At 41.8% G+C, this 13,823-nt stretch overlaps 1 protein-coding gene across 9 annotated transcripts in view; it reads right to left on the bottom strand.

Moving 5' to 3' along the window:
• Positions 1 to 13,823, bottom strand: part of KIAA1109 (KIAA1109 ortholog) — a 307,652-nt gene that overhangs the window by 227,405 nt on the left and 66,424 nt on the right. For all 9 annotated transcript variants that reach the window (XM_040418406.1, XM_040418409.1, XM_040418408.1 and 6 more), the window contains exons 11-15: positions 13,206 to 13,362; positions 11,283 to 11,361; positions 7,206 to 7,297; positions 4,285 to 4,402; positions 1,908 to 2,063 (exon numbers count right to left, since the gene is read on the bottom strand). In XM_040418406.1, the coding sequence (XP_040274340.1) occupies positions 1,908 to 2,063; positions 4,285 to 4,402; positions 7,206 to 7,297; positions 11,283 to 11,361; positions 13,206 to 13,362 (602 nt within the window). The remainder of the gene's footprint in view (positions 1 to 1,907; positions 2,064 to 4,284; positions 4,403 to 7,205; positions 7,298 to 11,282; positions 11,362 to 13,205; positions 13,363 to 13,823) is intronic.

Below are 13,823 nucleotides of genomic sequence, written 5' to 3'. Positions count from 1 at the left end.
TGGTGAAGCTGAGCGAGTTACCAGTCAGTGGAAAGGGCATTTGAGCATCTTATGTGTACGGCCTTCACTAGACCCATAGACTATTACTTCATAAACATATAACTGTATATTTTTAGCTTTAAAAAAAGGGAGGGCAAACAAGGTATTATTAAAGAGGTTGGAAACAGAATTACATTTTTAATCTTATAAAGCAAGCTGCCAGGAGCTGAATTAGATGATGACCTTGGGTTTCAAGCTCTGTAAACTCTTTTTACAAGTAATATCAAAATGGGAAGCACAAGCATATGTCACTCACAGTAGAGCGTCCCTTCTGTGTGGTCAGCACTTTACATAGTGGCATTTGTGCTTACAGCCACTATAAGGCCACTTTCACATTAGCGTTTTACTGGATCCGTCATGGATCAGCAAAAACGCTTCTGTCATGATAATACAACCGTCTACATCCGTTCTGAACAGATCCGGTTGTATTATCTCTAAAATAGCCATGACGGATCCGTCTCCAAAACATCATTGTAAGTCAATGGGGGACGGATCCGTTTACTATTGTGTCCGAGAAAACGGATTTGTCTCCATTGACTTACATTGTGAGTCACGACGGATCCGTCTTGCTCCACATCCCAGGACGCACTCAAATACGCTGCTTGCTGCACTTTTGTGTGCGTCACAGGAACGCAATGAAATGGAATGGAATGCATTCTGGTGCACGCCGCTCCCTTCAGTTCAGTTTTGTCCCCATTGACAATAAATGGGGACAAAACTGAAGCGTTTTCCCGCTATTGAGACTCTATGATGTGAAAGTAGCCTAAAAGGGCTCTGCACTTTGGACAATCCTTGTTTCATACAAGGATCTCTTTACAATAAACGTATTACAAAGTGTCCTGCCCCACAGGAACCCCCAGTAATCAGCAGCAAGCTGTATCATAATTTTGCATCAAGCGTTCAGATTCTCTACAGCATCACCTCAGTAGAAATGAAGCATTACAAAGAGCCCATTCCGATCAGTGGGTTGTTTTGTAATGCAAGACAGGACTTTGAAAGCTAGAGATCCTCTTTATATCTTCTTTTGACCCTGATCAAAAGATAAGGACCTTGAATAGAGGACCCTCACTATTAAAGAGGTTGTCCAACAATTATGGCCTATTCTCAGGATAGGCCATCAATATATAATTGGAAGGGGTCCGACTGCTGGCACCCCTGCTGATCAGCTGTTTGAAGAGTCTGCGGTGCTCACCACGGTATCTTCTTTGGCCAGTGACATCACATACATCTGTCACATGGTCTAAACACAGCTCAGTCCAATACAAAGGAATGGGCCTGGGCGGCAACACCAAGCACATCTACTATCCAAAGTGTGGCGGTGTGCTTTATAAGTTGGTAATGGGACCTCCACTGATCAGACATTGATGACCTACAATGTTTGCATGAATCAGGGGGCTGCTACATATAGTGTTTGTTTGCTTTTAAATACTGATGACCTATTCTGAGTATAGGCTATTAGTATTAAAATGTTGGACAACCCCTTTAACACAGAATTCTTTAAAAGGGCATATGGAAATATGTTTTCTTAACTAGACAGAACGCGAGTTAATTACAAATTTACCACCTAATGTTTTAAATTAAAAAGCTATTATATACTCACCTCTATTTTCCCTGACGGTTTGGTCCCCTTGCCGCTGTTTGTATACAAGACTGCAGCAGTGACATATAGGTATGCGACACATCACCGCTGTAGCTGCATATACAAATAACTGGAAGAGAAGCAGCGGTGCTGAGAACAGCAGGGGTGGGGGGCTCTGTGAAGAATATCATTTTTTTTAACGCATGGGGTATTTTGTAATTAACTTGGAGAACCCCTTTAAAAACCATTCATCAAGTAAAAGCTACGGGATTAAGAGGAAGGGTCTCACCATTTTCCTGCTGCTTTGTTGAGCAATCTATCCAATTGTGCTGATTTGCTGCCCAGATCATCTCAAACTGATGAAACATGATCTTTAAGTTCCATGTATATGGGACAAAGGAAAACAAATCTGGAGGACTGTCACTGGACCAGTCTTGAATAAGATCTATGATGAAAGCAGGATGGGGGACATATAATTAGGATATATATATTTTTGTCATTATTATTATTATAACCATAATATATGAGAAGGAACCTAAAGTGAAAACATCAATCACAACCAGGGGCAGATTGGCAAGGCAGATTGCCTTTTGCTGTGCAGTGGGCCAGCACCCTCTCTATGAGGGCTCATTCAGGTGACCGTATGAACGAGTCCGCATCCATTCCCATTTATTTCAATGGTGCTGCAAAAGCTATTGTTCTGTTCCGCGGCCCTGCAAAAAATATAGAGCATGTCCGCGATTGCGCACAAGAATAAACATTTGGAGACTGCAAAACAGGGCATAGTCGTCTGAATGTACCCTAATACACATTGCAGGCCACTGGCCCTGCTACACTGTCATTATCATACAGAGTCTAAAGTCCATATTACACTAGCCGATTTTTTGGCTAATAATCGCCAACGAACAGTCGCATGAACGCTCGTTAGTGATGCAGTGCGATACTGCCAACGACGGGCACTTCTGATTTTTAACCAAGATTAAAAATCAGCACTTGCCGGTGGTTGATCGTGTCTAATTACGATCTAATTACTAGACCCTATGGGGAAGAGTAATGGCATAGCGATCGCTCCTCCCCATGTTATAACAGCAGTCTCCTCCACTAGTTAGCAAGCGATTGCCGGGAGGGAACGCTTCCCTCCTGACAATTGCTTGCTCAATCAGCCTGTGTAATACAGGCTTAAAGGGGTTATCCAATTTCAAGAAAACCCCCCCACATGTGCCGGGCCCCTCACCGGTAATATACTTACCCCGCTCCCGGTCCTCGGTCCCCGCACTGCCGCTGCTGGTTCTCGCTGCACACGGATGAAAACATCCGGTGTCGGGGGGGAGCAGCCAATGGCAGGTGGGGACGGAGACAAGCCTCCCTAGCATCGCGGGTGACTCTAGGGAGGCTTATCCCCATCCCCGCCTGCCATTGACTGCTCTCCCCCGACACCAAATGTTTTCATTCGTGTGCAGGAAAAAGCAGCAGTGGCGGTGCGGGGACCAGGAGCAGCGCCAGGAGCGGGGTAAGTATATTACCGGTGAGGGGCCCGGCACATGTGGGGGGTTTTCTTGAAATTGGATAACTCCTTTAACACTGTATTATAAAGATAGCGTGGCAGGGACGGCTACCCTGTGCTGTCATTATCAATGACAGTGTATGATGATGACAATGCACCAGGGCCAGAGGCCGGCAATGTGCGTTACATAGAGACTTAAAGTTCCCAATCCACCCGAGATCATAACATACAAATATAATACAAATAAACTTGGCATTACAGCAGATCTCAATTGTAATGTTGTCAGCACTGGGACAATAGTTTTTTTCCAAGTTTGTCATAAGTAGATGCTGCACTGTATTACACCAGGTTTATATCTGTGGCAAAATGCTGTTTCTCTGTTCCAGCACAAAAACAGAAAAAAGGAATTGCTGCATTGGACATAAGTTTGTATACCAATGGCGAATCGGAATAACTATAATGGGGTCTGTTCCTCTGAAAGAAAAAATACCACTTTTTTTTGGCCAGAGCCTCCACTGTGAACTCAAAGGAAATATGTGAAAGATTTACTTACAATTTTAATTACTGGATGTAATAGACTTTTTGAACAATAACTAATAAAAGAGGTTATACTAAAAGTAAATATGTAATTAGCATAAAAAATAAATATTGTAAAACACATCTTATAACATGGAACATCAGTTTCAGAAAATGCCAATACTTGCCACGAAACAATGTTTCACACTGCCTGTAGAGCCTTCCGGCAGGCTGTGCCGGCATAGCTTTACAGGAATAGGCTGGACAAAAAAGGCTGCAGTGGTATTTGTCCGGCCGATTCTCAGCATATTTGCCGAGTTTCAGCAGGATCTCCGCTGGACCCAATTATAGTTAATGGGGCAAGACGGCATTCCGGCAGCTAGAACAGCCTGCTGGATCTGTCAACACAAAAGTGAAACAAGCCTAACACAAATAGTTTAGTCCTGCAAATTACTGAATCTTTTCAATTATGGGGAATGCATGACCTATATATTATTAAATAAAACTGATACTAGATACTGAAAAAAATTTATACCCAATCTGTCTCTAGGACATGATAATGGCACTAGGTGGACACAATATCACTCTCGTCCAGAGTAGATGGGTTATCTAATTATCCATTTCCCAATATGATGAAGTCATTTACCTGTAAAAAAGTTTTTCTGTGCAAAAATAAAGTAGTATGTCGCCTTGTAGACTTCAAGTTCACATTGCCATGTTTGGGGCATATTCCACACCCTGGAATAGCTGGCATTTATATGAAACTGAAAAAAGAACAGCCATGATTATCATTTTTTTAAATGAAATACAGGCATTTAGCACAGTCAATCATAAATATTAGATTACAGATATTAAAGGGGTTGCCCTAGAAAAAAATATTCTGCAGTTTTCAAACCAGCACCTGGATCTGAATGCTTTTGTAATTGCATGTCATTAAAAATGTAGTGCAGCCACTGAGTTATTCCATAAAATGTATCTGTATAGCGCCACCTGCTGTTTGTTCTTTCTCATTTCTCTGTCCACCTCACTGACGTGGACGCATATGCTACATTTTCCCTTTGATTGCCTCCTAAGTTGAGATAGGGAGAAAGCTGTAGCAGAAATGACATGTCCCCTGAGCTGCCATCATAATATAAATCTACCTGAGCAACTAAAGCAATGAACGGGGAGATCTCTGAATCCATCGGACATACAGAGCTGGTTTTAGTTTTGTTAGAAAGAGACTTATATACTACAGTCATGTCCATAAATATTGGGACATCGACACAATTCTAACATTTTTGACTCTATACACCACCACAATGAATTTGAAATGAAACTAACAAGATGTGCTTTAACTGCAGACTGTCAGCTTTAATTTGAGGGTATTTACATCCAAATCAGGTCAACGGTGCAGGAATTACAACAGTTTGCATATGTGCCTCCCACTTGTTAAGGGACCAAAAGTAATGGGACAATTGGCTTCTCACCTGTTCCATGGTCAGGTGTGTGTTATTTCCTCATTATCCCAATTACAATGAGCAGATAAAAGGTCCAGGTTCATTTCAAGTGTGCTATTTGCATTTGTAATCTGTTGCTGTCAACTCTCAAGATGAGATCCAAAAAGCTGTCACTATCAGTGAAGCAAGCCATCATTAGGCTGAAAAAAACAAAACAAACCCATCAGAGAGATAGCAAAAACATTAGGCGTGGCCAAAACAACAGTTTGGAACATTCCTAAAAAGAAGGAACACATCGGTGAGCTCAGCAACACCAAAAGACCCGGAAGACCACGGAAAACAACTGTGTGGATGACCGAAGAATTCTTTCCCTGGTGAAGAAAACACCCTTCACAACAGTTGGCCAGATCAAGAACACTCTCAGGAGGTAGGTGTATGTGTGTCAAAGTCAACAATCAAGAGAAGACTTCACCAGAGTGAATACAGAGGGTTCACCACAAGATGTAAACCATTGGTGAGCCTCAAAAACAGTGTCATGGCGTGGGCATGTATGGCTGCCGATGGAACTGGTTCTCTTGTATTTATTAATGATGTGACTGCTGACAAAAGCAGCAGGATGATTTCTGAAGTGTTTCGGGCAATATTATCTGCTCATATTCAGCCAAATGCTTCAGAACTCATTGGACGGCGCTTCACAGTGCAGATGACAATGACCCAAAGCATACTGCAAAAGCAACCAAAGAGTTTTTTAAGGGAAAGAAGTGGAATGTTATGCAATGGCCAAGTCAATCACCTGACCTGAATCCGATTGAGCATGAATTTCACTTGCTGAATACAAAACTGAAGGGAAAATGCCCCAAGAACAAGCAGGAACTGAAGACAGTTGCAGTAGAGGCCTGGCAAAGCATCACCAGGGATGAAACCCAGCGTCTGGTGATGTCTATGCGTTCCAGACTTTAGGCTGTAATTGACTGCAAAGGATTTGCAACCAAGTATTAAAAAGTGAAAGTTTGGTTTATGATCATTATTCTTTCCCATTACTTTTGGTCCGATAACAAGTGGGAGGCGCATATGCAAACTGTTGTAATTCCTACACCGTTCACCTGATTTGGATGTAAATACCCTCAAATTAAAGCTGACAGTCTGCAGTTAAAGCACATCTAGTTCGTTTTATTTCAAATTCATTGTGGTGGTGTATAGAGCCAAAAATGTTAGAATTATGTTGATGTCCCAATATTTATGGACCCGACTGTATATGATGTCTGATCTTCATTTTTACATTAATCATGACATAACCCCTTTAAAGGGTACATAAAAATTCACTCAAGGCACAGAAGGTGCAGTGGCACTTCTCAGAGAGCTCAGCACCTTGGGCTTTTATCAGCTCTGCTCTGCTTTTGCAGCATGTGGAACACAGATCCTATATACTTTCTATGGATCCATACTCAATGTGCTGAAAAAGCAGGGCAGAGCCGATGCAAGCCAAGAATGAGGACGCTCTGAGATGCATCGCTGCACCTCCCATTCTTTGAATAAAGGTTTAGGTACCCTTTAGAGAGAACCTGTCAGTTCTTTTGACATTTTTAGTAAATTGGATGTTATGATCCCAACTGTGAATGCAGCCTGTCCCTACACATGTCTAGTCAGTGCCAACAGTGTCAGAGAGTAAGGGCACCCAATAAAGAAGGGGGATTATGATGGCCAATTGCAAATTTATTCGTACTCTTTCTAGGAGGAATAACAGAGGAATGGCACAACATAGTGTTCTACAAAAAAAGACACTCCTGATTAATTTAAATACAATTTTTTTCTAAAAACTGACAGATCAGGAGAGAAGACAGGTCCTTGTACCTAACAGCTGTTTGAAAAGCTACTAATAAACTGACTTAAATACAACTAGCTATCACATGATGTTTCTATCTGAATGTCAAGCCCACATGGTTATATTTTCTCTCTTTTATTAATGCAGATAACACAAAAGTACACACATTTAGTACACAGGTTTATTCACTGTGAATGTGCCTGGTCTGAAACGAGCCTCGAGACAACTGTCAGATATAGGTAAGGCATGGTCACCTTAAAGTGTATTCTCAGATTTGGCAACAAGTAGTCAGATAATGAAACTTACGGCAAGCATTTCTGCTTCAAGTAGTGCCCTGTACTGCATACTAGTCGTAGTGTCAACATGTAACAACTGCCCTTTGATTGTGGGAGAATAACCTGGAAAAAAGATAGTCAAATAATCATATAAAAAGAAACCACGTACCACACCCGATCAAGAGCGGCCTTGTTTCGGGCACAAATACATTTGGCACCACACAAAGAAAGAATTATAAAAACAAGTTTGTTCAAATCAATATTTTTACGCTTTTAAACCTCCAGCCTAATGAGGTTTATACTACATATGTGACAATATGGCCATACATGTGACATAAGTGTGACGCACTGGACACACAAAGCATTGGAACCATTAGACACATGATGTAACATCACCTGTGGCCATATTTTTTGCTGTAGGGGTTGCACAGAAGAATATGGAAAAGACTCTGCTCATGTAAAAGAGAAAACCATAAATGTAGTTTAAAGACTGGAAACTGGCTACCTGAAACCCCGCAAAACAACCTTCTATTCAGAAGTACTGTGAAAAATGCTGGAAACAGAAGTGTTAATAGTTTAACAGTAACTAAACTTTTATGCAACTTAAAAAAAAATAATAATAATAATAATAATGTTCCAAATGCCCTAAAATCATTTTCCTAATATACACTGCTCAAAAAAATTAAGGGAACACAAAAATAACACATCCTAGATCTGAATTAATTAAATATTCTTCTGAAATACTTTGTTCTTTACATAGTTCAATGTGCTGATAACAAAATCACACAAAAATGTAAAAATGTAAATCAAATTTTTCAACCCATGGAGGTCTGGATTTGGAGTCACACAAAATTAAAGTGGAAAAACACACTACAGGCTGATCCAACTTTGATGTAATGTCCTTAAAACAAGTCAAAATGAGGCTCAGTAGTGTGTGTGGCCTCCACGTGCCTGTATGACCTCCCTACAACGCCTGTGCATGCTCCTGATGAGGTGGCGGACGGTCTCCTGAGGGATCTCCTCCCAGACCTGGACTAAAGCATCTGCCAACTCCTGGACAGTCTGTGGTGCAACGTGACGTTGGTGGATAGAGCGAGACATGATGTCCCAGATGTGCTCAATTGGATTCAAGTCTGGGGAACGGGCGGGCCAGTCCATAGCATCAATGCCTTTGTCTTGCAGGAACTGCTGACACACTCCAGCCACATGAGGTCTAGCATTGTCTTGCATTAGGAGGAATCCAGGGCCAACCGCACCAGCATATGGTCTCACAAGGGGTCTGAGGATCTCATCTCGGTACCTAATGGCAGTCAGGCTACCTCTGGCGAGCACATGGAGGGCTGTGCGGCCCTCCAAAGAAATGCCACCCCACGCCATTACTGACCCAATGCCAAACAGGTCATGCTGGAGGATGTTGCAGGCAGCAGAACGTTCTCCACGGTGTCTCCAGACTGTCACGTTTGTCACATGTGCTCAGTGTGAACCTGCTTTCATCTGTGAAGAGCACAGGGCGCCAGTGGTGAATTTGCCAATCTTGGTGTTCTCTGGCAAATGCCAAACGTCCTGCACGGTGTTGGGCTGTAAGCACAACCCCCACCTGTGGACGTCGGGCCCTCATATCACCCTCATAGAGTCTGTTTCTGACCGTTTGAGCAGACACATGCACATTTGTGGCCTGCTGGAGGTCATTTTGCAGGGCTCTGGCAGTGCTCCTCCTGTTCCTCCTTGCACAAAGGCGGAGGTAGCGGTCCTGCTGCTGGGTTGTTGCCCTCCTACGGCCTCCTCCACATCTCCTGATGTTCTGGACTGTCTCCTGGTAGCGCCTCCATGCTCTGGACACTACGCTGACAGACACAGCAAACCTTCTTGCCACAGCTCGCATTGATGTGCCATCCTGGATAAGCTGCACTACCTGAGCCACTTGTGTGGGTTGTAGACTCCGTCTCATGCTACCACTAGAGTGAAAGCACCGCCAGCATTCAAAAGTGACCAAAACATCAGCCAAGAAGCATAGGAACTGAGAAGTGGTCTGTAGTCACCACCTGCAGAACCACTCCTTTATTGGGGGTGTCTTGCTAATTGCCTATAATGTCCACCAGTTGTCTATCCCATTTGCACAACAGCATGTGAAATTGATTGTCACTCAGTGTTGCTTCCTAAGTGGACAGTTTGATTCCACAGAAGTGTGATTGACTTGGAGTTACATTGTGTTGTTTAAGTGTTCCCTTTATTTTTTTGAGCAGTGTACTTTATTAATGGATTTTGCCTGTTTAATAAAAAAAATTGACACCCAAAGTCCTGTGTTTTACCTTAAATTCCCTATTTTCACACATTGCTAACCTCTCAGTGGTGTAACGCAGTACGGATTCCTGGCATTGTAGCAATGAACAGTGTACTGGCAGGAGCACATATGTCAGCTCCTGCCTGTGCCCCCTGAGCTTGGCTAATGGCTGGCATACCACATGGGAGGATTAGCTGAGTGGAGAGGGCTTCTGCCTGAGCCTGCTCCAATCAGTTATAAGTTCGCTTTTAGCTTGAAATGTAGCACGCACAGACAGGATTTCAAGTAAGACTACAAAGTTCCTAGTTAGTGACTTTGTAGTAACCAATCTAATGCATTAATTAAGGGGGTTGGCTCATATGAGACTTTGACGGCATATTGCTAGGATATGCCCTAAAAGTCAGAGATGTGACCCAGCACCTACCTATCTACGGAACAGCCCCTTCCCCCGAAGTGAAGGAGGGCGCCCTCTTTTTCATTTTGGGGGGGCCCTTTCTGGAGATAGGTGCAGGTCCCAGAGGTGAGACTTGTACCTATCTGACTTTGATGGCGTATCCTAGCAATATGCCATCAAAGTCTCAGATGAGACAACCCCTTTACTTAAATGCGATTGACGGAACAAAAGACAGCTAATAATTAATATAATTGCTTAAACTGGTAGTCTTATGATTCTAGAAAACAGTGAGAATATACTTATTATAAACATGTGTACTCTAACAGGCTGTATGTGTGGTATATCATGAATACATGTCACCACTGAAGCCAGGGGTTGGCTGCAGTGGAGCAGGTGACCATGCCCATGCTGGGGAGGAAGTAACATGGCAAAAAACAGACACACGGGGAGCAGGTGGGTATGATTCTTTGTCAAGCGGAAGCAGATTGTGGGCATCAGTGAAAAATGATTTATTCCCAGAAAATTCTTTAAGGAAAATAAGGATTCTCTAGTAACTAACACTGAAACTGTGCACATGGTCATTCTTGCTTGCCTACAAAAAGCCATCAACCAAACACTCTACTGGCTGACCACTATTCTTCCCCACTCTGCTGCCCAGAAACAATGATTCTGTATGGAGAACGAGGGGCGGCTATAGTGATCCCTCGTCTTCATACCGGGAAGGAGTGGTCTCCATCACTAAGCGATCAGCCGACTGGAAGGCTTCCTTCTCAACAATTGTCCGAACCATCGGCCCCTCTGGGTTTTGTCCAAGTGAGCGAATGTGTGAAAAAAAGCAGTAAAAGCTCCAGAAAATGAAAGTGGGCCACACCTAAAGTTGACACCTGGAACATTTCCTCTGTATTGAGAACGCACCCGACATAGAACATCTCTGGGGTGATAGCTACATGTGTTAAAGGCCAACTCTAGTACATCTCCTGACCTGAAAATCCGGAAACATCCCAGCGTTTAGGTGTGAACCTAGCAGAAATGTATTAGATACTTCTAGAGTGTAACTTTTCTTGCACAATAGAATAGCAGCCTGAATGGCTGCTATTCTATTTGTGACTTATGAATGTAATTTACAATTGTATGGCACCCAAGTGCAGAGACAAGGAAGCAATATCCTGTTCAAGAAACACTTCTGCCAACATGTGCAGTGGGTGTAAGGTTTCGTGCCTCATGATTCATTTGAAAGATTACAGTATGGCATAGGACTTCATTCTGCAGTACAATGGGCGAGGTGGAAACACAAACACGTCCACAGCAAATATAACATAACCAAACATTTGACTAGGCTAAACCAGGAGGGCAGATACCTGCCATCACTAACTGGATTTTACACTGCAGGAACTGAAATGTAACATTTTGCACTCTCTCAGTGAATGTCTTACCATTTTCGGTGACAGTCATAGGGATGTTCACTTCCAAGTAAGATCCTGCCCACACGTTCACATGTACAGCATTTGTTTCCTGTAGAATATTAAGAGAATATTAGCTACTGCAAACTACACCAGCAGGGTACAGTGACTTGCAAAGTGTACTCTTATTTATTTGAAAGGTTTCCATAGGAGTCCATATTCCCTTTTAAAGTGCACTCAATAAGGCACTTGTGATATGCACAATCTCAGCACCAAAGGACTGAGTCCAGTGACAACCCATGAAGTATGATATTAGTCATTTGAGAGGATTTTGCTATGCTAATAATCACTGCAAACATTACAATATCAGAGGCATAAGAAGATACAAATCAAAAATAAGATTTTAAAGAGAACCTGTCTCCACAAAATGCAGTGCAATCTGCAGGCAGCATGTTATAGAGCTGGGCAGGTTGATATTCAGTAAAACTTGTGCAACTAGCAAATTTCTAAGTCACTTCATTTAAAAAATCTGCCTGCATCCACCTGGAAAAAAAAGCTGTAAAGTCATGGCCACTAGGGGTCTAACTTCCACCTAACTGCAGTACACTGTTGTCAGAAAAGATCGGTCCCTGGTAATAGAGATTCAGAAGAGACAGCTCACAGGAAATGGAAGCATGTTAGAGCTAGATGAGCTTGTGATCCTCATAGAAGCACTGCTACTACTACACTTCTTCTGAAGAGCAGAGAAGCTCCTGTGTGTCTAAGTCTGATCCCTCCCTCCTTATCAGCTTTCTGAGCTCCCTAGAAGAAAATAAATATAGTAGGAAGTGAGGTCACTGCATACAGTACTGGCAGAAGGCGCTTTGTGCTTCTGAGTGAAATGTATCCATCTGTGCAGCTGAAACAGGGAATAATATGGCTGAAAGATATTTTAGGGAAGCCCAAACATAACTGTTCCTTCACAGTTATGATTGTACAAAGAAGCAAAGCCATTATGCAAACTTTTTTTTTGAAAACTCAAGTACACTTTAAACCTCTGCTCTTTCTGAGCTCAGTTGTACATCGGGGAAGTCTCATCATCCCTGCATACACACTTACATAGAGAACCCTATCAATCACTGAATACACATCTCCCATGCACAGCTACATTGACTGCCAGCATCTCTGTATAAACAATTACACAGAAAATGCTCTCAATCACTGATAATAACTCCCCCGCGTACAGCTATCAATGACTGACAGCTATCTCTGTATATACACTTACACAGAGAATGCTATCAATCAATGATAACACCTCTCCTGTGTACAACTATCAGTGAATGACAGCTATCTATGTATACACACTTACACAAAGAATGCTATCAATCACTAATAACTTCTCCCCCGCATACAGCTATCAGTGACTGACCGCTATCTCTGTGTACACACTTACACATACAATGCGAACACTCACTGATAAGCCAGCCCCTGTGTACAGTTTAAGAAGTTTTACTGAATCTTTTTCTACAAAACTATATATCAGTCTAATAAGCTTCTACTGCTCTATAAAAAGTTTTTTTTTATTTGTTGGATAACCCCTTTAACATGCCATTAGATCTTAAATAGGTAGTCAGAATGGATGTACCAACAGGTGGCAATTCTAAGCCAGGCATGCAAGTTTATGGAGGAGTGGGAGAAATAGCAGTCAGCCAAATGCTATCTCGTGTATGATACTGTCTAAAATGGAATCCGCCATCAGCTTTATGCTGCCCCATCTGAGGTTTTGGGAACCAGGTGAGCATGACTATGAGGACTTTCGAGGTCATGCATTGCAATGAGTAGGCTCCAGTGCTGGGGTCCTGCTTATCAGAGATTTAAAGAAAAGGACTGGGCAAAAGACAAATAAGTAACCCTGCATTTACATTTATGAGCACATGTAAAGGTATATTTCAAATATTATGTGACACTGGTACTTACTTTATTTTTTGTAAAAAGCAGGTCTATAGTAGCATTTGCTATTATGTTCATTCTTAATTCAAATGCCTGTATCTGTCTTGGTTTTCCAGGCTGTGGAATATCAGAAACTTTCATGACCTGATAGTCTGGTGGGAAAAAGAATTTCCACAAGCACTCCCTGTCATGAAAAAATAAGAGAAAAGATATTAAAAACATATTGCTGTAGCAAAGACAGTTTTAGCATGAAGAGACCCCAAAGAAGCAAGACAAAGTACTGCAAACACAGAAGACAATGACAAAGATATACCTGCCTATTAAATGTTAATAAGTCAGCACTAGTTACAGGAGAAATCAGGAATAAAAAAAAAAAAATGTAAAGTTAAATGTCCCCCAAATGTCTTTTATGACCTTATGAGGCCCATAAAGTGTAAAATAAATAAAGACAATATAAAAAAAATAATTAAAAACACACCAGGGCAAATATTAATAATATTTTAGTTGCATATTGTGCTAATAAAAAAATATTTAAAACATGAAAAACAGACTATTTTCCCCCTTTTTAAAATTTTTCCTTTTACAAAAAATAAAAACAAATAAAAAATAAATAAAACTAAAAATCACATAAAAGTAAAGACCTAT

Source organism: Bufo bufo, chromosome 2, assembly GCF_905171765.1.
Source record: "Bufo bufo chromosome 2, aBufBuf1.1, whole genome shotgun sequence".
NCBI classification, from domain to species: domain Eukaryota; kingdom Metazoa; phylum Chordata; class Amphibia; order Anura; family Bufonidae; genus Bufo; species Bufo bufo.
This window is presented reverse-complemented; position numbering and strand designations above follow the sequence as displayed.